The sequence below is a fragment of the Tetranychus urticae genome, chromosome 2, assembly GCF_039701765.1.
Source record: "Tetranychus urticae isolate SD_2017Ah chromosome 2, NJAU_TeUrti_SD_1.0, whole genome shotgun sequence".
NCBI classification, from domain to species: Eukaryota; Metazoa; Arthropoda; class Arachnida; order Trombidiformes; family Tetranychidae; genus Tetranychus; species Tetranychus urticae.
In genome coordinates this window covers 9,712,890-9,734,354 of record NC_142959.1, presented here as the reverse complement: position 1 = coordinate 9,734,354, position 21,465 = coordinate 9,712,890, and the positions used below count along the sequence as shown (strand labels likewise).

Here is a 21,465-nt window from a genome sequence, read left to right as displayed (position 1 = left end):
TGCTTTTGTTAATCCTAAATCTTGTGAATCTTCAAGGTGAGAGATACAGAATCTTGGACCAACTGATATCAATGTTAAACCACAAATTATAGCCATTGTCAAGTTCACAGTAGATGGATTATTAACAGTTTTGTTTCTGTATTTAGTTTTAATTATTTGCTCTCAGAAAATTTGTATAATTTACTGTCTAATAGCGAGTTATGTAAGTCCATCAATCAACGAAAACTTGCTTCTCTTGATCGAGCAGCAACAAAAACAAGGTTGAATCAAATTAAAATCTTATATTCAAGCTGTTTGTTTGTAAAGTTGAAATTAATTGGTGAAGTTAGTTATTCACTTGATTGTAACTAACGGCCTGAAGCTGCTTACCTCTTTTATCAAATTGATTATTAGTTTTGTGTAAACAAAATATCAAGCACTATCATTTACTTTGCAAGTAAAAATCTTACATAAGAAAAATAAAATGATAATCAATCAGACAAGTAATTTAAAAGCAAATAAATATTTTATTACAATGAAAGATTTGGTGATGAATGAAGTGAAATGTGAATTTGAAATAAAGATTTGTTGGAGGAAATTGCCTTAAATAGTCATTGTTCAACAGTTGATGGATAAGGGATAAAATCATCGTTAATATGTTTCTCTGATAATTTAGGAATAATTTCGTTCTTTTCTTCACGAGTTTCTTCAATCAATTTTTCAACCATTTCTGCAGCTTTTCGTCGACTTTTTGTATTCCTCATGTTATTACTTATTGTTTCAATACGATTCTTCAATTCATTATCATTAAGAATTGATTCAATACTTTCAAGAAAATATTTCTCATCCAAATTCCATGGATCAATACGACGTCCAAGATTTTTGTCGACAATTCGAGCTGCATTATCCAATTGATCAAAATAATATGGTATTACAATCATTGGTTTCTTATGGTAAAGTGTTTCCATAATTGTATTGTTACCACCATGAGTTATCACCATATCAACCTCTGGTAATACTTTTAATTGGTTAACATAATTTTCACCCCACATATTTGATGGTAATTCAAGTTCATCTCCTTTAGGTCCTTTTGAAACAATAAATCGATGTGGACTTTTAGATAAAATATCAATTAATTGTCTCATTAATTGTAAATCAGCTGAAAATTGTGATCCCATTGAAAAATAGATCAATTTACCAGGTTTATCTTTTAAACATTCGGGTATAACAAAATAATCATTATCAGGTTGTCTAATTGATAAATCAACTCTAACCCAATTATCTAGAACAGGTCCAACCTCTGTATAATCTAAATCTTCTGGATAATGATAAAAACCAAAATGTTTTGGTCTATCAAGGAACCAAGCTGGCTCATATAAACCAGGTAATCCATGTTCATGTAACCAGTTATTGATCTTCTCTTTATGTGGAGCCATTGCATATTCATAAGCAGAATGAAACTCTTCTCGCTCTTTCTTACCACTGTGCACTGAAAGTCCAGAAAACGCAGGTGGACCATTTGGAAACAAAGTCAATGGGTTAAGGGAAGCAATTGGTATATACGGTATCTTTGACTTGGCCATAACTGGAAATGGTACCAAAAGATCGCCAATAATTAGGTCTACCTCAACACTTTCCAAGACACGTTCCAGTGCCTCATTTGTTTTTATATAGCCTTCAACAAATTCAGCATAACTTTCTCGGTCCTTCTGGGTGAAACATTTAAACCTTTCAATAGCATCTTTGTGAAATAGGTCATAGCTTCGTTCCAGCCATGTCATGAATGGAGTCAACTTTTCACCAGCAAAAACTTCTTCATCGAATGGAACGAACTGGAATCCTCGTCTATCAGCGAGATGCTTGTACTTTTGTCGATTCGCAAACATAATTGTATGGCCTCGACTTTGAAGAAGCTCACCAAAACCAAGAGATGCATTGATATGACCGCAACTAAATAAAACAAAATCAAATCAACAAAATTACATTAAAACAAGGTTAAACATGTTGTGCCAAGTGTAAAGTCGGCTTCAACGTCAAGCACTTGCAATGATAATTCTCCCTCATGATTTAATCTATAGAGTCTGAAAACAGTTCACAAGTTTCAGAATTTGAAACAACTTGAAAGCTATGTCAGTAGATTCTTATGACACTAATTATAAAACAGTCAAACAGTAACAAAGACAAAGAAAATTAATGTCAATTACTCGGCTAATATAAGTTAAATAAACATACAAGAATAATCTTAATTAATTAGCTCATATCAACTAAACAATCAATCAAAATAAAGAAAGTAAAACCATTTAGTAAAAAGTTGAAATGATTACTTACGCATCAATGCTGGTAACCAATATTTTGTATGATGGCGCCATTTTATTTTCTCACGATCGGCTGATTGTTTAATGGAGGGAGATTGAAATGAAACAAAAATCAAATGTGACCGAGTTGGATTACAATTTTTGACACTTTTATAATTGTAATGTAATTCAGTTGGTTTGTCAATTTACTTGTTAATTAAGTTATTTAGTGTTGTGGATATATAAACGATGTTGATAATGATGAACAGAGTTAATTTAAAATGAACAGAGAGAACTGATTTCACAAGTTGTCTTGTCGTGTTTTCATTGAACTGTGGACACTTTCAATTGAGCTTGAATCTTTTTATTCAATTCTGTTTCCTATTTTCTTTCATTATCTTACTCATTATCCCTGATTTATCTCTACTCGATCATTTTCCATTCATAATTTCCACCGTAAAACCTGTCCTTGTTTCACAATCTTCACTCCTCCCCTTTGATCCCATTGTTTACCACATCTTGTTTATGTGTATGTTTTTCATCTGCTGCATGAAATAAGATTCAATCCTGATTTTAATCGTGAAAACAATTATCACCAGATCAACAAATATTGACGCAGACATTCAACAACATCATCTTCATTAACTCTTCAACCAATTTCAACGACAACATTCAATATCAACATTTCAAGTTGTGCCTTTTGGGTTAATGTTGCAAAGAGATATTTAACCGACCCAACTACTCTCTTAAAACCATGGAATGAGGACAGTTTATCAATGACCGAATTAGTTAATAGTATTTTGAACTAATTTACTTTATTTCTGATCTAGCATTTTCTGGTACTCAAGTTAACTGTTAACTAATACTTTTCTCTTTTCTTTTCAACAGGCTGTGATAACAATCCTGGTTTGATTGGAAATATTGTTTACCCGTTCCTGTGGAAAATCTGACTTAGATTCTTCAAGTACTTGGCCACCGGAAATAAAATTCCACTATCACTTGTTGTTTTCATCGTAAACATTGGAGAAAACCCTTGTACGTCACAATCAAACTATCCTTTGATATTGATCGACCTCACAATGGCAAGAATAAGCAATTGATAATTTTATAGTGATTACAAGATAAATTGTTGACAACTTCAATTGTTACTTTTTTATTAGCAATTTTTATTCCGATAAATCACCACTTGGAATAATTATGTACGTGTATTTAGTTTAGTTTTGTTGGTCAGTTATGATCCAATTATTCATGTTAGAATCCACGCAAATGCATCTCAAAAAATCATTTACACTTGATTCATTTGTTGAATGAGAAATAAAAACAAACTCGTTGTTTCAATGTGATTTGAACAAAAAACATTGCACTTTAAGATGAAATTAATGCTAGTGTTTACATGCGTAAATTAAATTTTTATAGATTGACAGTTCTGCAGAGTTCAGACAAGCGAAAGCAATTGCACTATCAAGCCAGACTTAGCCGGAAGGAAAATTATAACACACAGATAAACAGAGTTTCATCCAACATCGGAAATTATTGAATTGGAAGGTAAACAACATTAAACAAATTGTAACTAATCGATTAACATCAAATTCATCCTTGAATAAAATCATGAAAGGTTAATGCCATATAATCAATTTTGTTAAAAACAAAACAAGAATCATAATTAAATTGAATTGAATTAATTTCTTATGAATCTTAATCACTTCCGATGGAAGTGATGATACCAATGACCTATTATTTGACAATTGTGTTATCATTTAGCTTTAATAAAATGCTATTTTTTCTTGAACCCAATGAAAACTTGTGATTAACATGCCATCATCGCCATAACACAAAATCACTTTCAAAGTTGAAAATTAAATTTCATTTTGTTCAGTTGTAGAACAAGGTTTTATTTTAGTTTTTAGTTTTTCATTGACGATGGGTTTCTTCATTAAAATTTGAGTCTTTTAAATGTGCAATCAATTAATCGTACGCAGGGAAAAGACACTTGCGATCAGCCATGATCGCACAAGTTTCTTGTCTTATCATCCACAATCCACTCTTATCATCCGTTGTTGGACAACTAAAGACTATTATGGACCTGGTGAGGGTCATCCCGGTAATTATTATTAAATGTTTTAGGACACCAAAAATCGAAGCAAAAGTCATTAGTAAAAAATTAATATTTAAACTTTATTAATTTGCTTCTCTTTTCATTTATGGTTGACCAGAAAACACATCAATACTGTTTGGTTCCATAGCTCTTGGTTTGGTACAGTTGATTGCTATTGGACTCAATTTGGCTCAATGTCTTAACGACCAATTCATTTTCATACCAATTCTTCAATTTCTGTTTGTTTTTTTATTAATGCATTTCATATTTACTCGAGCTCAACGTGGACCTAAATACAGTCTCAAGAATATTGCTGTTGCTCATCTTTTTGCTTGTCAAATGTCACTTTGGTTAGTTAATTTTGATCCTAACTATGGTACATGTAGCCATCGTCAAGCTCGATTATCACCTCGATCAGATACATCGTCACCGTCATTAATATCCTCCAGGCCTAACATATTTCCAGCATCATTTTCTGATCTACTTTTACCCATTATTCACAATTATCAACTATTAACGGCATTCATTTTAGGTTACATGTGGATTCAAAATAATCGGTGTCATTACAACAGCCTTAAACCGAGACTCTCAGATCTCGATGATAACGCTTCATTCAGTTTTGCCAAGAAACCAAGTTCAATTAAAGGCTTCTTTATGGGTATTTTATTTATTTCAACTGCTTTAATTGTCTTGTTGCTTGGTAATCCAGAGATTACTCTCATCACTCATACATCGATTCAGGTAAATTGACAATAACATATTCACTTAACAATTTCAGTTTGAATAACAATTGAAACATTTTCATATTTCAGGGTTTATCAGCAGCTGCTGCTTTGATTGGACTCGTATTGAGAGGTCGTAAACGGAAGGGACTCCACAAAATTGCCGATCCTTGTTTGGATCCAAATGATAACCACATCATGTCAATTATTACTGTTGCTGGTGCTTATACTCTGGCAATATATGATATTGTTACAAGTGGATTGGAAAACACATTGACATCTTACAAGATGATGAACCATGGAGCTTTAATAATTCAAATTGCTCTTCAAACTTTTTTACTTCGCTCTGATGGTCGCAAGATTCATCGATCTAGAGACGTTTTCGCCTATTTGATTTTATCCAATTTTAGTTTATGGATCCTGGAAATAACAAATATGGCAACTAATTTAACAAATCAAAATTCAATATCAGCTCGACATCTTCCTCAACTACTTGTAACTCTTAATAGATTTTATTCTGGACTCGTGTTTATACACTTTTGGAAACTCAAGTAATTCAAAGAAACCGTCCAACTTTATTTATAAAATATATTTTAAGGCTGAATTCAAAGTCAGCGTTATTTTAAAACCTCTTCATTTGTAATTACTAGTTAACTATTAAAACTAAATTTTAACCTTTGGACGATTCAATTGATGTAACGACCTCGGCAATTGATAAATCAAAATTTACTCTCATAGCAATGAGATTTATTTATATCTACTAGCAGTCTTTGAAATGCTTCTAATAGGCAGTCAAAACTCTTCTGAGCTCATCGCGAAAGGCTGTATGTGAGAGATTGTAAATCCTTACTATTGGTAGATATTGAACAAAAACTATCTTAATAAATTTCGAGTAATCGAGTATTTTGTATTCATCTTTCAATCAAATTAATAACATGAAACTTAGATAGATTGAATGATAAAATATCTTAAAAATCTTATCGTTAAAATATATTCTTACGAAGTTGAAAACATTGCGAGGGCATTTCAAAATTAGCGCGTCAAAATCCAGGAAAGGATTTGCAACTCATTGGTCTAAACTTACTTCCAGACTGTTTTTTTCAGTTTTGAAGTCAAATTTTTGAGTCTTGTTTTATTATTCATCAACACTTTGAAACTGAAGTTTCCGACTTAAAAATGTCAAGTAATGATACTCCAGATAAAAGTAAGTTTATTAACATCTATTTCTTGATAATATTTTGTATTTTTAAAGTGATGATTAATTCAATGTATTTTATAATAGTTACTATCAAAGTAAAGGTTGCTGGTGAAGATTATCATGATCTTTTGTTAGATTGGTCAGACAGCGAAGATGTAGGTCGACAAGTATTTCGCCAAGTATGTTCATTTTATTTATATTTCATTTTGACTTCAAACTTGACGTAAATATTTTCTGTTTATATCTTCAATAGCTTGCATCGATAATAGGAATACCAATTCATAAAATGAACAGGTTTATGATCCAATGCTATCCTGATCCTGATACTGTGGCATTTTTTTTCAATAAAAGAAATACTCCAACTGGATATCATGACTTTGATCATCTGAAAATTTTAAATAATGGTGATTGCTATGCACTTGAAATGACTTTCGAGAATTATGAGCCTCCATTCCACGTAAATTTATTTTTGTACAATCGTTCAAGTTTCGATGACAATCAATGTACAGCTCAGTATTGTCAACATATCAATGGCAGAGATTTTATCAATCGACAAGTAGAAATCATTAAATATGGTGAACCAAAATATGGAGAGTTTTGGGATGGAGATGCAAGAAGTACGATAAGGTCTATGGGCATCCAGCCGTACATGGACCCAATCTGCTCATTTCAAGTCTATGATAGGCTCCGTCATCCTTACTATCCACGAACTCACGGCTAATTACTTCATTTACTTTATCCACACAATTCTTAATTGGGTAAAAACTAAGTTTGGTAATAGTTCTTGGACGAGTTTGGATTTTGTGGAGTTGCAAGATGATCGATATCACAAATATTAATATTTATATTTTATAAAAATAGAAGAGAATCGGATTAAAATTTACAAATATGCATTATAAATGATTAAAAATTTTACCGAAATGAACAAATTATTCAGAATCAACAATAAAAGGTGGAAGTGAAATTCAGAAGGGAAATTTCATAGAATAGTAACCGTAAGTTTAACAGGAAGGCAAAAGCAACATTTACAATTTAATGGATTGGTGCATTTTTTGCTGAACAATTTCTTCAAGTCAGATTGAAATATCGAAATGAAATAATTCATTTCTTGTTTTATCCAGCTGATAGCCTATGGATGAACTTAACATTTCTAGTTTGTAACAGATTCTCTTAAAACTCATCAAATACTTTTGGAACGCTGACTGAACATCAAATTATTTAAGTTTGCTCCGTTCCAACTCAATGAATGATTCTCTTTGAATAGCCATCTGTAACTTTTGTGATTAATATTAGGTCATTCCAGCAGTTGAATAAGCTGAAAGATAATTCAAGGTAAAGAAAATTAAATTAAATGAGCGATACTGATAGGTATCCTTGGCGAATAATTAAAGTTATTATTACGCATTGACAGATAAAGAAAAAATTTTCTTACCCTGAGGTTAAGATAACTTTTACTTGAATCTTTGTTTACTCAATATTTTTTTCAAGAAGATTGGCAAGATTAAGTGAAGATCTTATTCACTTGTTCAAGATAACCAAAATGAAGCGGTTCCAACCAGCTCATCCATTTCATCAGATTAATCTAAACAATCCGGGGTCCATCGTCTGACAAGGTAGGACACTTCCCTGTTTTTAGTACTCTGTCTTCAGCTCATCTTCTTTTCAGGATTAAAGGAAAACAGGATGAGAGTGTTCATATTAAGGTCACCATTAAGATAAAAATCCAGTGAAAATTTAAACAGTAATCAAAGGGTAATGACCATTGACTTGACATGGTTTCTAGTTCACGTGAATAGCGACTCTTTCTTTTGATTAATCATCACCACCAAATAAATTTATCAGAAACCAGGATGAATTTGATTTTATTACTGTTACCTAAATGATTGAATTGACGCAAAGAAATGAAATACAAAAATAAAGGTGATAAAGGGGTTAGATCACTTACCTTTGAAGGAAATTCTGATAATTTTCCGGCAATTTCAGTGCTTTTAATTCAATAGACCGTAAGAAAGATTGAGATTTCATCATTTTATCTGTAACAGAAATGAAAGGAACTAAAAAATGTGTAATTTTAAGTACAAGAGGAAAGTATTAGATAGCTTAACGGACTAAAAAATCTTACCGAAAGCGATTTGTGACCGAGTGTTCATTTTGCTGTGCAAATCATGACCAATAATATCTTAGTACATCTAAAGTCCGATGATAAACAATAATGATTATTAGAAACATTAATAAAATAAACTGAATCAACGATTTAGATCAAAAGGGAAAAGAAACTCTGACAGCTGTAAGATTTACTGGTAGGTTAACTCTTTATCCAGCTGAGAGGATAACGTAAAAAGGGCTCGTTATATAACACACTTAATCTGCTAATACATAGATTATTCACCTTAAGATTAAAAATTAACAGATTTATTCTATCAGAAGACACTGACTATAGCATGTACTGTTGACAAGTATAGTAATTAATAGAGTCCATGATAATTTAGATGATTATAATTGATAAATTTATGAAGTTTGAAAAAGGCGGGCTGGATTTGTTTATTTTAATAATAACTTGTTGACCAATCAGTTGAAAAATGATATTGATATTTTAACTGTAAGTTGTGGAGGTGGAGTGAATCGGAATAAAGGGACGAGAGTTTAAACAGAAGAGGACTGATCTAGTATTTGAAGGTATTCGGATATGATATAATATTGTATAATGTCAAGTGAGTGAAAGAGAAGGATGAAAGGAGAAAGAAAGGAAGAAAGAAGGGTAAGAAGGAATGATAGAGAGTTTAAGGTGAAGATGATGGACAAATTAAGAAAGGGTGAAATGATGAGAAAGAGACTGAGAGATAAAAGAACAGGAAAGAGAGAATGAGAAAGAAAGGAGAGGGTTGATACGGAATGAAATAAATAGATTGAAGATGGATTGGAAAATTGTCCATAACTGAACGTCAACTTGTCAAAGTAACTTGTCAAAAATCGTCCCTTTACCATTTGCTCCTGTGTTGGGACGCAATATTGGAACAATTTTCTTCATTGAATAAGTCATCATCTTCGAGTTACCTTTTGTGTTCATCATCTTTAAAATCATCTAACAGTTCATCTTATTTTTTCAATCGCTTCTTGTTTACGGAAAAGCCTGTGAAAACGATAAAATGTCTCCATCATATAAAATAATGGTTACCAGTATTGATGCGTAAGTAAAGTTTATACAACCTTATTTTCATTTTTGATTAGATTGAGTTTTTTATTGTTTCACTGAAAGTTCGGTTTCGTTTATATTGCGATATAAATCATTTTATTTGTGAATTGATTGAACTTAACATTTCTTTCTTTGTATTTGACAGTTGTGGCCACATCAATGCTTCTCTTGGTTTTGGTGAGCTTCTTCAAAATCGCGGTCACACGATTATTTTTACAAACAGGCAAAAATATAAACATCTTGCTGATAAAAGAGGATTCCAATTCATCCCATTTGACGAAGAAGTTTTTGCCGGTGAAAAGTTGACTCCATTCATGGCATGGTTGGAACGAAGTTATGACCTTTTCCATAAAGACGCAACTGAACGATTCAAGTGTTTTACCCAAAAAGATAGAGATAGTTATGCTGAATTTGTTGAAGGTTATATAAAAACAAATGAGGCATTAGAACGAGTTCTGAAAAACATTGAAGTAGACCTTATTATTGGTGATCTTCTGGTTCCATTCCCAGTTATGGCCAAATCAAAAGTTCCTTACATTCCATTAGCATCTCTCAATCCTTTAGTACTCTTCTTGAATGGTCCACCCGAGTTTTCAGGTCTCTCAGTCAACAGTGGTGATAAAGAGCGTAATGAATTTCGTGAAGCTTTTGAATGGGCAATGGCTCCACATAAAGAGAAGATCAATAACTGGTTACATGAACATGGATTACCTGGTTTGTATGAACCAGCTTGGTTTCTTGATAGACCAAAACATTTTGGTTTTTATCATTATCCAGAAGATTTAGATTATACAGAGGTTGGACCTGTTCTAGATAATTGGGTTCGAGTTGATTTATCAATAAGACAACCTGATAATGATTATTTTGTTATACCCGAATGTTTAAAAGATAAACCTGGTAAATTGATATATTTTTCAATGGGATCACAATTTTCAGCCGATTTACAATTAATGAGACAATTAATTGATATTTTATCTAAAAGTCCACATCGATTTATTGTTTCAAAAGGACCTAAAGGAGATGAACTTGAATTACCATCAAATATGTGGGGTGAAAATTATGTTAACCAATTAAAAGTATTACCAGAGGTTGATATGGTGATAACTCATGGTGGTAACAATACAATTATGGAAACACTTTACCATAAGAAACCAATGATTGTAATACCATATTATTTTGATCAATTGGATAATGCAGCTCGAATTGTCGACAAAAATCTTGGACGTCGTATTGATCCATGGAATTTGGATGAGAAATATTTTCTCGAAAGTATTGAATCAATTCTTAATGATAACGAATTGAAGAATCGTATTGAAACAATAAGCAATAACATGAGGAATACAAAAAGTCGACGAAAAGCTGCAGAAATGGTTGAAAAATTGATTGAAGAAACGCGTGAAGAAAAGATTACAATTATTCCTAAATTATCAGAGAAACACATTAACGATGATTTTATCCCTTATCCATCAACTGTTGAACAATGACACTAACAAATTAGTTGAATTCATTCGCTGTTAAAACTATTTTTGATACATCTTTCAACCTGAATTTTCTTATTCACATCTTTGGAGTCTGCCATCCATCATGAACATTTCATGTATATTTCCCGATATTATCCTCAAACCTCAATCCATTAAATCTCTGTTTATGACTTATCTAATTATCAATCCAAGCTTGTTATTTATAATTTATTTTACTGACAATCATAACAATAAAAGCTTTGAAAATTGTCTTTTCTCAACAATCTCACATTCATTTATATCATAATCAACGGATAAAATGAGTTCAACAAAAATATTGGAAACTTTCAATTTAACCTTGTTTGGTTAATAATTATAATTTTATCATCAAATCAATTGATGAATCGTATTTATTTGAGGAAAACTATTGATTATTTAGCAAATTTGTGTTGATAAACTAATTTGGTTCCATCTGACTGATGCACATTGTCCAGAGGTCAGGCTATTAAATTCATTGACGTAACCAAACCAACAAAATCTGGTTAATAACTTTTAACTGATTTGAATAAATAATCATTGTCATCAATAAAAAAGTGAATCTGTTTCAAAATAAACACAATTGGCTGATGATGAAAACAAAAACAAAGGGTGATCGTTGGACTGAATCTTTTGCGATTTGCCTGGTTAATTTACTCTATCCACTGACCATATTGAATGGACAGCCATTTCACTGTTGGAAACAATCAAAACTAATACAATTTCCAAATTAGATTATTTTTAATCCAGTTTTGTGTTGCTAATGTTAAACATCAAAAGAGTCCAATCTCAGATTTTGAAGTAAAAAATCAGTAAAACATTACCTTTTACATTTGTTTCAAGCTTTTATTTACTTTCCATCCTTACATCAAAATATTGAATAAAACATATTAAAGCAAAAATGAAGCGAAATGATTCACCAATGGCATGGGATTCAACCAACAATAAAAACAGCAGTTGTATTAATCTGAATAAAAATCTTGACCCGGAAACATATTCAACCTACTCTGTAGCCTCATCGGAATCCAGTTCAGGTAAACATGTATGGAATTCAGCTAAACGCGCTGTTAAAGGTGAGCAATTTAACTCTTTAACCCATTCATTGAATCTAGACTCTTAATGAACTCCAAATTAAAACAGTTAACTGGTTCAATCCATATGATTGCTTCATCCAATTCAAGATGGTGACAGATTCAACATGAAAGTGTCTTAACTTAATCAGATAAATCTCATAAAATTTCAAGATTCTGGTTTTAACCAGATTGTGCATCCTAAAAACAGGTGAACATTGACAAAAAAGCTAATCTCAATCAGTTATAATGACCTTACCCGTTTCATTTCACTATTATCACGACCATCAATATTTTGTTTTTGTTCATTATATTTCCAATGTATGCTTCATGAGTCCTCTTGAAGTTTCCAGGAAATGATAACAGAGTTGGTTGATTTAGTAAAATCAAGTTAAATACGGAAGAATAATTCACTTGTATCTTCACAATTTACCAACAATTTTTGTTCCAAGTAGACATCTGACAATATATCAGGTTAGGTATTTAATATTGAATAGAGATAATATTTTGATTATTGATGATCATGGTCCTTGATTGTATTTCAAATTGCTCCCATCTTGACATTTGTTTACATGCAGTAAAGAAATGGTAGGAAAGTGGTGATTGATTGTTGAAGATAAATTGAGAGCTTTAGAGTAGCTCAGTAAACAGTAAATCTAGTTCAAGTTTCATGATTGCAAAGTCAAACCGGATAATATCGCTGTTTGAGTCATCTTATTCAAGATTTCACAAAATGAACAATTGACTTGTTTAAGAAACTAAATCAAATCTCTGGTAAAATCAGAGCACCCAAACCATGAAAAACCCAAGTTTTTACTACATTTGTTTTGATACTTTGTTGTACAATGTGTATTTTGACGTCTATCAATTTTGCTAGTTTTTCAATAATTACTTTCAGTAAATGATTTATACTAATGATTGAGCTTGTTCATTTTTTACCAGAAAATTGTCATTTCCTAGACTCTATTCAGAGCTATTCATTCAATTGAAATCACAACACAACCCTTTTCAAGTATTTGTGATCGCTCAAAACCATAATTAGAATACGATTAACCTTCTAATAACAGATGAATGGTTGAATTCTGGTTAAATATCAACCGTTTAATGGTCATCGCCGGCAATGGTTTTGTTTCATTTTAACACAGATGCTCTGAATTCGTAAAAAGATTGGCATTTGGTTTTCTGGTTTTTTCGTCGTGGGTTTGGGTCTTTCTGATGTGGATTGACTGTAATTTAGCCAGTAAAAATAGCTTTCCGATCAATCTCTTGTCATATTTAATACTAAAGATTTGAAGAGACAATATAGATTTTTGAAAATCGATCAATGATCAGTAAAAATATTATAAAATATGAAAGTAATGGTTTCACTTACCTTAATTTTATTTGACGTTTACTTTAAACATCATTATTAAGCTTGCATTTTCAATCAAATACTGCGAAAAAAAATAAATTCATAATTTAACATGATTTCATTATGATTATTATTAATTGTTATTTACAATTACAAAGACCCGTTTTGTCATATCCAAAATCGTGCCGATAGTAAATGCAATATCAGTTCTTGAAAGTCGACTCTGTAAATCAGTAAACTGTGAATAAAAATGGTAAACCATCGTAATATCAAATCATTATGAATTACAAATGTCAATACGCAAAATACCTTAATGGATGACTTTATACCCAACGGCAGATATCGGTTGGCTTTCATGATATTTTTACCACAAGAGTGCATCTAAAAGTGTATCACAAAGGGATATGAATTAAAATCATTGAAGAGACCAAAAATTAAACACTTTTACCATTGTCAATATAACACCATTAACATAAGAGCAAGTGCCAATAGCGAATAAACCAAGAATAGAAATAGAACCAATAAAGATGTCCAAAGGTCCATGATCAAAATGGACTATAGCTGCCAAGTAAAAGCCAAAATTTGTACTGTAAGACACTCCAAGATACAAGAATATAAGCCAATTTCTGATTTTAAGGTTTATATGTTCAATTTCATTCTGAAAATGAATGATCTGTCCAGAGATTTCTTTATATTCAGACAAGTAAATACGTTTATTCAAAACTCCTCCTTTATTCGCAAAATTTCGCACAGCCTGAGCCTCAGTAGCAGCTCTAAAGTAATTATAAGCCAAATCAATTGTTATCACTGCACCAGTTAACATTATGTTGGTCAAAGCAATAACAAGTCCAAGATAAGTGGTGAGAAGCCAGAAATAAGTGAAAATAAATTGTTGAGATGTTTTAGGTACTTGAGATGCTGATTGAACAATAATGATTAAAACTGGACCCATGCTTATGCCAGATATTATAATTGTCCTTATCCACAAATTAGCTAAATTAGAAGAGATGAAACGATATTTAAGACAATAAAAATGGCTCAGGAACAACCCTTCAGGCTTGAATCCTTTATCGTAAACAAAGTTATGCATATGAAATGAAAACGGTGATCCTGTTTTGTATAAATATATCCAATAATGTCTTAAAACCTCACCAAAAATAGTTAGATTAGTCCAGAAAAGCCAGAAATACCTTCGACGTGGATGATGGTAAAAAAAGTCACCCAAAATAAGTGACAAATCTTGTGGTAAATCAAAAACACTCAACAATATTAGATGAAAAATATTCACAATCATTAGACTAGAATAGAGGATTGATCTGGTTTTAGTCCATTTAGATGGAGTTATACTTTGATCTTGAGCAAATCCGTTTGGTAAAATATTGAATGAAATACAAACTGATTCAAATCGCTTTAAATCTTTGATTGCATCTGCATCATAAAAATCAGTTAAACGCAGTCCAAACACTGGTTCAATGGCTTTAATTAAAAATTTTTTTGCTTTATCGGTTGTAAAAACTTTATTTTTATGACAATGCAAGGTTTTGACATTGAACATTTTGCTCAATTTGACCTGAAATAACATTAATGTTGATCAAACCAATATTATATTGAAGTGCAGTTCAATGTTATAAGATTGCCAACTGAAAACTCAATCTACTCGACTCAAGTTTGAATGCACCCAATGATCAATCCCTAATGATTATTGGAAGTTTTCAATGAATGCTTTCAATATCCAGTTCATCACTTAAATTTGTTTAAAAATTCATAAATCGATTAAATTGTTATTTTTTAAACTTTTATTGCATTGAATTATTTAATTATTTCAAGTCACTTGATTCAATTTCTTATTTACCCAATATTACAATATTTTCAAAATAATTTCATTTCTCGGTATAAAAAAAACTCTTAATTGCGTAAATTAACAGTTACTGGAAATTGAAAATACCAGCTTTTTACACGAAACAGCAAATAAACCCAGAAAATTGATTGAACAATTAGCTCAACCTTACTTAGCTGTTAGGTTATTCCAGTTCGACAACGAAAATGAGTTTCTAAATAAGTTATTAAGGTTCATCGATCGAAGCTTTTGTTTCAATTAACCTCTAACTCAACCATTCCTTGAATATTCACTTAATATGCTCCTGAAATACAAACAGTTTAAGTAAGTTTGACGAGTATGGTCACAAAGCCAGTCTATTAGGCACACTTAATTGTGTTATAATTTAACTTGGTTAAATTGTGATTGATGCTTGTGAAAATCAATTCATTGAATGTGTCAAAATCTTGAAATTTTTTCGGTGCAATCAATCGACTCAACTGTCATCTGCATTGATTTGTTTACTCTATGGTAATAAACTTAATCGACCTTAGTTCTTGAAGACAGGTATAGAGGATTCGAAGAAATGATGATGAGGATTATAATGGTTATTTAGGAATAGCAAATATTGTAATAGGATATTGATTGTTTGATTGATATTTAGATCTCGTAGTTAGTTTCAAAGATTGGTCATGTTTTCCCTTTATTCAAAGGTTGGACAGTTTGATTTAAGATCTTCAGATTTGGATGATTCTTGCTTGATAATATAATAAACTTAATTAACTATTGCTATCTATCTAATAGGTATCTGGACAACAACCCAAATTTTACCCAAAAATGCTGAGAAAGAGTCAATCATTAAAACAACTCTACGTGAACTGTTCATCTACTTGGCTTTCTTGACCAACGTTTCTGTCAGTAAGTTGCATTTTTGTATCAATTAAATGGTGTCTAGCTGTGGCCTCTTGTCTGGTTACTAAATGCTTAAATGACCTCCTTTTAGGTGTTTACTAAAGATACAATTAACACAATTGTGTTACAAAAGTAACATTTAAGCAAAAACTGACAACAGTTGAAACAGACTGTGAAACAAACGGGCAATAACGGGTAAAGGTTGTTTTCTTTCAACTTTAGATGTTGGCTGTTTGTAGCGACATAAAAACTGAGTCTAATCATGCGATTTACAAATTTCTCTGAACTCTAGTTTTCGATAAAATCGAGGTCAAACTTGAAACTTCGATCGCTGTTTCTTCAACTATGGAAACAGATTTTTTCATGAAACTCATACCAATGATATAACTTATGATGCCTAACCAGAAAATGGTCTTATTTTGATGAATAAAAGTTTCATTTTCTGTAAAATAGATCAAGTTCGATTTTTATTTAAACTTGTCGCATTTCGTGACGAAAAGTGTTAGTGACCTGAAACGGCTCATTAGCCCATGCAAATTGTTGCTTCACACCATGGATTAAATAATTTTGTCAATCAATCAATAGTTCTCTTGATATCGGCAATTGGTCGGAAAACTTTGAACCTCGATATCTGAAGTATGGTAGCACCTACAATCATTATCTTTTGGCTCAACATTAGATTTAATCATGGGCTATAATATAATATGATTGAATACATACAATAATGAATATCTTTTTAATAAATATCATTTGTATTAAGTAATTATTTATCTTTATAAATCAAAATCCAAATATGACGACATGAGCAACACAATGCTAGAACTTTTTTTGTAGCATATTTAATGATTTAATATTTCAGTAAATCATAGTACATGATAAAATCTAATGTTAAATCAAATAATGAAGATTCTCGGTATTACCATGTTCGAGATATCGAGGTTCAAAGTTTTCCGACCAATTGCCGATATCAAGAGAACTATTGATTGATTGAAAAAATTATTTAATTCATGATGTTAAGCAACAGTTTGCATGGGCTAATGAGCCGTTTCAGGGCTCTAACTCTTTTCGTCACGAAATGCGACAAGTTTAAATAAAAATCGAACTTGATCTATTTTACAGAAAATGAAAATTTTATTTATCAAAATAAGACCATTTTCTGGTCAGGCATCATAAGTTATATCATTGGTATGAGTTTCATGAAAAAATCTGTTACCATAGTTGAAGAAACAGCGATCGAAGTTTCAAGTTTGACCTCGATTTTATCGAAAACTGTCCATCGTATGAACTATTCAATAGTACCGATGGACTCAGTTTTTCTATCCCTACAAAACCCATCAAGTCTCGACTCTTCACTCAAATTTTCGAGGTTTTGGTAGTACTTTTTGCAATGCATTTGCAAGTCTAACCAGAAAATTGGTTTATTTACCAAGAAATGGGTTTAGATGAGTTTGTTTTGTTAAATAAGTTATTTTTCGTACATTTACAGACTAAAAAGCGTAACTTAAATGCGATAATGGTGATTTATTAGATTGAATTGCATTAATTATTAGTGTAGAATTGAATTGTTGATGGAATCATAATTGTATATGATGCCATTCTCGAGATATAGAGGCCAAAAGTTTTAAGACCAATCGCCAAAATCAAGAGAACTATTAATAAATTGAAAAAAGTATGTAACCCACAATGTGTACCAACAAGTTTTATGGGCCGATAATAAGTCTAAGCTCGCTAACTCTTTTTGTCACAGAATGCGACAGGTTTAACTGAAAATCGAAGTGATCTATTTTACAATAAAAATAAAATAATATTCCTCAAAATAAGGGCATTTTCTGGTTGGTCATCGAAACTTAGCTAAGTATAATGAGTTTCATGAAAAAATCTAGCTCCATATTCGTATAAAAAGCGATCGAAGTTTCAACTTTGACTTCGATTTTATCGAAAAATAGCGATCAGAGAAATTTATAAAACGCATGATTAGACTCAGGTTTTATGTCGCTACAAACCAGCAGCATCTAAAGCTGAAAGAAAACAACCTTTACCCGTTATTGCCCATTTGTACAAATGGCTGTTAGTTTTTTCATAAATGTGACAATTGTGTTAATTGTGTCTTTTAGCAACAACTTTGCATTTAAATGTTTGTATGAAATTAAGAAAACGAGAGCAAAAATTAAATTAAATTGAATAATTTTTATTAAAATTGGTTTCAATATAATACAGAGAGATTGTTTCGTTAGTCGAATTGTTTACTTTATGAAAGCCATAATTGATTATTTAGCCTTTTTATCCAACTACATTGATCAACCAAGCTGATTGAAGTCGGAAATTAAGCGATTTATGCATTTCAATGCCACAGAAGTGATGAATGTGAAGTAAATGAACATCTTTGAACATAGTTTGATCTTTGTAACTAAATGTTGTCTTCAATTTTGTTTTTGTTTTGATAGTTTCCTTTTCCGTGATGAACCCACAAATGTATTATCAAACCAAATTGTTAAGCGAATTGTTTCTCGACAAAACGGCAGCTGATGGCACATCTTTTCGTGCAGCAACCACAATGGATCAATTCTGGAAGGTAATCAATGTGAAACTAAACATCAAACAATTGGAAGCTTAATTCAGTCAAAATTGTTTTGTTTCTCCAATGTTAATGTTTAATTATATTTCTTTACTTCTTTTCTGCTTCTTTGTATTTGAAACTATCCACAGTTTTCTGAAGAAGTGTTGATCGATAATCTTTATTGGGATCATTGGTACAATACAAATAAAACTGCTACCGAAACCTCCATTTTGTATGAAAATTATCTCATAACTTCACCTCATCTTCGTCAACTTCGAGTTCGCAATGATTCCTGTGAAGTACACAAAGATTTCCGAAAGGCTATTCACACTTGTTACAATGCTTATGCCGAGTACTTGGAGGAAAGGGATGAGTTGGCCAATTCAACTGGATTTCAGTGGGAAGAGATTCAGTCTTTTGCCAAGAATGCGATTTGGGGTAAAATATCAACCTATTCTGGTGATGGAGGTTACATAGTTGATCTTGGTCTAAATAAAACAGCTGCTAAAGAGATATTGGCTGACCTCAAGAAAAACTTGTGGATCAACAGAGGAACTAGAGTAGTCTTCATTGATTTCACCACCTACAATCCCAACATTAACCTGTTTGTTGTTTCCAAGTTGATTGCTGAATTTCCAGCCACTGGTGGAATGTTGACTTCTTGGCAATTCAGAACTCTAAGCTTACTTCAAACCGGCAACAAGGCGATCATAGCAACAGTTATCTTCTCCATTTTTATCGGATTCATTGTTTACTATACTATTGAGGAATTGGTTGAAATGAAAACTTTGGGTTTCATCAACTACATCAATGAATCTTTTTGGAATTTTCTTGATATTTTAACCATCGTTTTGGGTAGTTTATTGATATTTTATTCATTTTACAAAAAATTTGTCATCAATAAGATTTTCAATCAAGCATCACTCGGTAAGTTCAATGGCTATTCTAATCATCGACCAGTAATCATCTATTTGCTTTTGGCTAATAGAAACAAATTTCATTTCTAAGTAATCATCTATGTTTTGATATTTTCTGGACAGTTTATCATCGCAAAAATTATATGTTACAGAGTGTAACTAGAGATTCAGTGAATATTAAACATTTTTGTTTATTTCTCTTATAGAGGAACCAACAGGTCTTCAAAACTCATCCTCAGTGGCTTTGAAGATGGAGACTTATCAATTTGATACTCTTGGCTTTTGGTCAATGCAATTTGTTAACATGTTAGCTTTATTGACATTCATTGTTTGGGTAAAAGTGTTCAAGTACATTAGCTTCAACAAGACAATGTCTCAATTAAGTTCAACATTAAGTCGAGTAAGTCACAAAATATGATTCTCAGGTTTATCAACGCTTTTTGTTTGAAAATCAATCTAAATGACCAATTTATTCCCATTGATCTAGTGCTCCAAAGATATCGCTGGATTTGGTGTTATGTTTTTCATCGTTTTCTTTGCCTTTGCTCAACTCGGTTACCTTTTATTTGGAACTCAAGTTAAAGATTACAGTTCATTCGGAACTGCCGTGTAAGTCCAATTGTTTATCTCTTGGAAGCTTGGATTGTTAAACGCTTTTCTCCTTTTACACAGATTCACTTTACTTCGACTAATTTTGGGTGATTTCAACTTTCAAGAATTGGAAGCTGCTAACAGAGTTTTGGGTCCTTTCTTCTTTCTCAGTTACATATTTTTCGTGTTCTTTGTTTTAATGGTAATTTTGATTATTTAGTCTCAATTAGAATCCATTTTTAACTTGTCTTTTCTAATCATTAGAATATGTTCTTGGCTATTATCAATGATACTTATGCTGAAGTTAAAAGCGAACTACATGAAGATGATGAATTCCCAATCATGGAGTATTTCAAAAGCCATTATCAAGGATTGTTGAGCAAATTAGGAGCTCAGAGAGATCAAATTGAGACAATCCAAGCAGCATTGACAGTCGAGAGCAATAAGAAACTGTCTTTTGAACATGTTCGGGCTGAACTGAAGAAGCGAGATCTTTCAGATCCAGAGATTGAAATGTTGTTTGCTAAATATGATCTCGATTCTAACCGTGAATTGGATTCTGAAGAGTTGGCTAAAATGTTGGCTGATTTGGAGGGTAAAAAGCTTGCCTTAGATGCACAAATTGAACATGAACAGCAAAATAGACCGGCTTCGGCAGTTAGTCGACACCAATTTGCTGTTGGAGGTGAAGACATGATTAAATTAACCCGACGTGTTGACCGAATGGAGCATACTTTAATGGCTATTTCGGGTAAAATTGACGCAGCTCTTTCTGGTAAGCTAATTATACCCAAAGCTCCACCTGAAGTTGGCGTTACTCAAGCTTCTGATGATGAAAATGAAGGTGAAAAGCGTTGGGCAAATTAAAATATTAAGATCAACGTGAATCAACAAAAGTAACTCCCTCTTAATATTTACAATGCTTTGATTATGTTTTTTCCTTGTTATAAATTTAATCACAATTAGTTGTTGGTTGTTTTTGTTGAACTATTGAAATTGATTATAAATTAATTATGCTTTCAGTTTCAAGTCTCTTTCAAAATAGCTAAAGGTAAGGTCACATCTAAATCATTAATGAATAAAAATTATATTTTATCAGGTGTGAACCTCTTGATGATTCTTTGAATCTCGTTTAATTAAAAGCACTTAATAATAAATTAATGCATCTGAAGAAAGATAAGAAATTAATCATTTGTTAAAAAAGGGTAACAATAAGAGTTTATATCATTTATTTACACCCAAGACTCCTTGATGCCTTAACTAATCGACTCATT

General features: G+C 31.7%; 5 protein-coding genes and 1 long non-coding RNA gene across 9 annotated transcripts; 3 read left to right on the top strand and 3 right to left on the bottom strand.

Moving 5' to 3' along the window:
* Positions 1-486: 486 nt before the first annotated feature.
* Positions 487-2,348, bottom strand: LOC107360034 (uncharacterized UDP-glucosyltransferase YjiC-like). 3 transcript variants are annotated; one of them, XM_089266834.1, is made up of 2 exons: positions 2,212-2,305; positions 487-1,929 (listed from the first exon to the last, which is right to left on the bottom strand). In XM_089266834.1, the coding sequence occupies exon 2, from the start codon at positions 1,863-1,865 to the stop codon at positions 591-593; it is 1,275 nt and encodes a 424-aa protein (XP_089122960.1). In that variant the 5' UTR covers positions 1,866-1,929; positions 2,212-2,305; the 3' UTR covers positions 487-590.
* Positions 2,349-6,203: 3,855 nt separating this feature from the next.
* On the top strand, positions 6,204-7,217 carry LOC107360143 (uncharacterized). Its single transcript, XM_015926768.3, has 3 exons — positions 6,204-6,294; positions 6,373-6,467; positions 6,542-7,217. Exons 1-3 carry the CDS (start codon positions 6,267-6,269, stop codon positions 7,007-7,009), a joined length of 591 nt encoding a protein of 196 aa, XP_015782254.2. The 5' UTR covers positions 6,204-6,266; the 3' UTR covers positions 7,010-7,217.
* Positions 7,115-8,613, bottom strand: LOC107360144 (uncharacterized). The gene is made up of 4 exons (XR_001568239.3): positions 8,411-8,613; positions 8,234-8,321; positions 7,721-8,163; positions 7,115-7,603 (listed from the first exon to the last, which is right to left on the bottom strand). It is a non-coding gene; the product is annotated as an uncharacterized LOC107360144 (long non-coding RNA).
* Positions 8,614-9,434: 821 nt separating this feature from the next.
* On the top strand, positions 9,435-10,965 carry LOC107360129 (uncharacterized UDP-glucosyltransferase YjiC-like). Its single transcript, NM_001323098.1, has 2 exons — positions 9,435-9,475; positions 9,627-10,965. The coding sequence occupies exons 1-2, from the start codon at positions 9,435-9,437 to the stop codon at positions 10,963-10,965; spliced, it is 1,380 nt and encodes a 459-aa protein (NP_001310027.1).
* A 697-nt stretch (positions 10,966-11,662) lies between these two features.
* Positions 11,663-21,356, top strand: LOC107359717 (polycystin-2-like protein 1). Of its 2 annotated transcripts, XM_015926254.3 has the most exons (8): positions 11,663-12,050; positions 16,019-16,132; positions 18,571-18,698; positions 18,833-19,610; positions 19,807-20,000; positions 20,088-20,209; positions 20,273-20,393; positions 20,456-21,356. In XM_015926254.3, the coding sequence occupies exons 1-8, from the start codon at positions 11,879-11,881 to the stop codon at positions 21,056-21,058; spliced, it is 2,232 nt and encodes a 743-aa protein (XP_015781740.2). In that variant the 5' UTR covers positions 11,663-11,878; the 3' UTR covers positions 21,059-21,356. The 2 variants fall into 2 exon arrangements, with proteins under 2 accessions (XP_015781740.2, XP_015781741.1); XM_015926255.3 differs by lacking the exons at positions 11,663-12,050; positions 16,019-16,132 and adding an exon at positions 18,306-18,495.
* On the bottom strand, positions 13,532-14,953 carry LOC112538563 (uncharacterized). The gene is made up of 3 exons (XM_089268291.1): positions 13,847-14,953; positions 13,708-13,779; positions 13,532-13,636 (listed from the first exon to the last, which is right to left on the bottom strand). The coding sequence occupies exons 1-3, from the start codon at positions 14,951-14,953 to the stop codon at positions 13,532-13,534; spliced, it is 1,284 nt and encodes a 427-aa protein (XP_089124417.1).
* Positions 21,357-21,465: the final 109 nt, after the last annotated feature.

What these genes read in the sequence shown, in the direction of transcription:
- LOC112538563 (XM_089268291.1), bottom strand. Translation starts at nt 14,953, where the DNA reads ATGTTCAATGTCAAAACCTTGCATTGTCATAAAAATAAAGTTTTTACA. An exon ending in ATGGTGTTATATTGACAATG is followed by an intron (nt 13,780 to 13,846) that starts GTAAAAGTGTTT and finishes ATACACTTTTAG; the next exon opens with ATGCACTCTTGTGGTAAAAA. An exon ending in GTATAAAGTCATCCATTAAG is followed by an intron (nt 13,637 to 13,707) that starts GTATTTTGCGTA and finishes TTTTATTCACAG; the next exon opens with TTTACTGATTTACAGAGTCG.
- LOC107360143 (XM_015926768.3), top strand. Translation starts at nt 6,267, where the DNA reads ATGTCAAGTAATGATACTCCAGATAAAA. An exon ending in TAATGATACTCCAGATAAAA is followed by an intron (nt 6,295 to 6,372) that starts GTAAGTTTATTA and finishes ATTTTATAATAG; the next exon opens with TTACTATCAAAGTAAAGGTT. An exon ending in GTCGACAAGTATTTCGCCAA is followed by an intron (nt 6,468 to 6,541) that starts GTATGTTCATTT and finishes TATCTTCAATAG; the next exon opens with CTTGCATCGATAATAGGAAT.
- LOC107360129 (NM_001323098.1), top strand. Translation starts at nt 9,435, where the DNA reads ATGTCTCCATCATATAAAATAATGGTTACCAGTATTGATGC. An exon ending in ATGGTTACCAGTATTGATGC is followed by an intron (nt 9,476 to 9,626) that starts GTAAGTAAAGTT and finishes TGTATTTGACAG; the next exon opens with TTGTGGCCACATCAATGCTT.
- LOC107360034 (XM_089266834.1), bottom strand. Translation starts at nt 1,865, where the DNA reads ATGTTTGCGAATCGACAAAAGTACAAGCATCTCGCTGATAGACGAGGA.
- LOC107359717 (XM_015926254.3), top strand. Translation starts at nt 11,879, where the DNA reads ATGAAGCGAAATGATTCACCAATGGCATGGGATTCAACCAACAATAAA. An exon ending in AGCTAAACGCGCTGTTAAAG is followed by an intron (nt 12,051 to 16,018) that starts GTGAGCAATTTA and finishes TCTATCTAATAG; the next exon opens with GTATCTGGACAACAACCCAA. An exon ending in CAATGGATCAATTCTGGAAG is followed by an intron (nt 18,699 to 18,832) that starts GTAATCAATGTG and finishes AACTATCCACAG; the next exon opens with TTTTCTGAAGAAGTGTTGAT.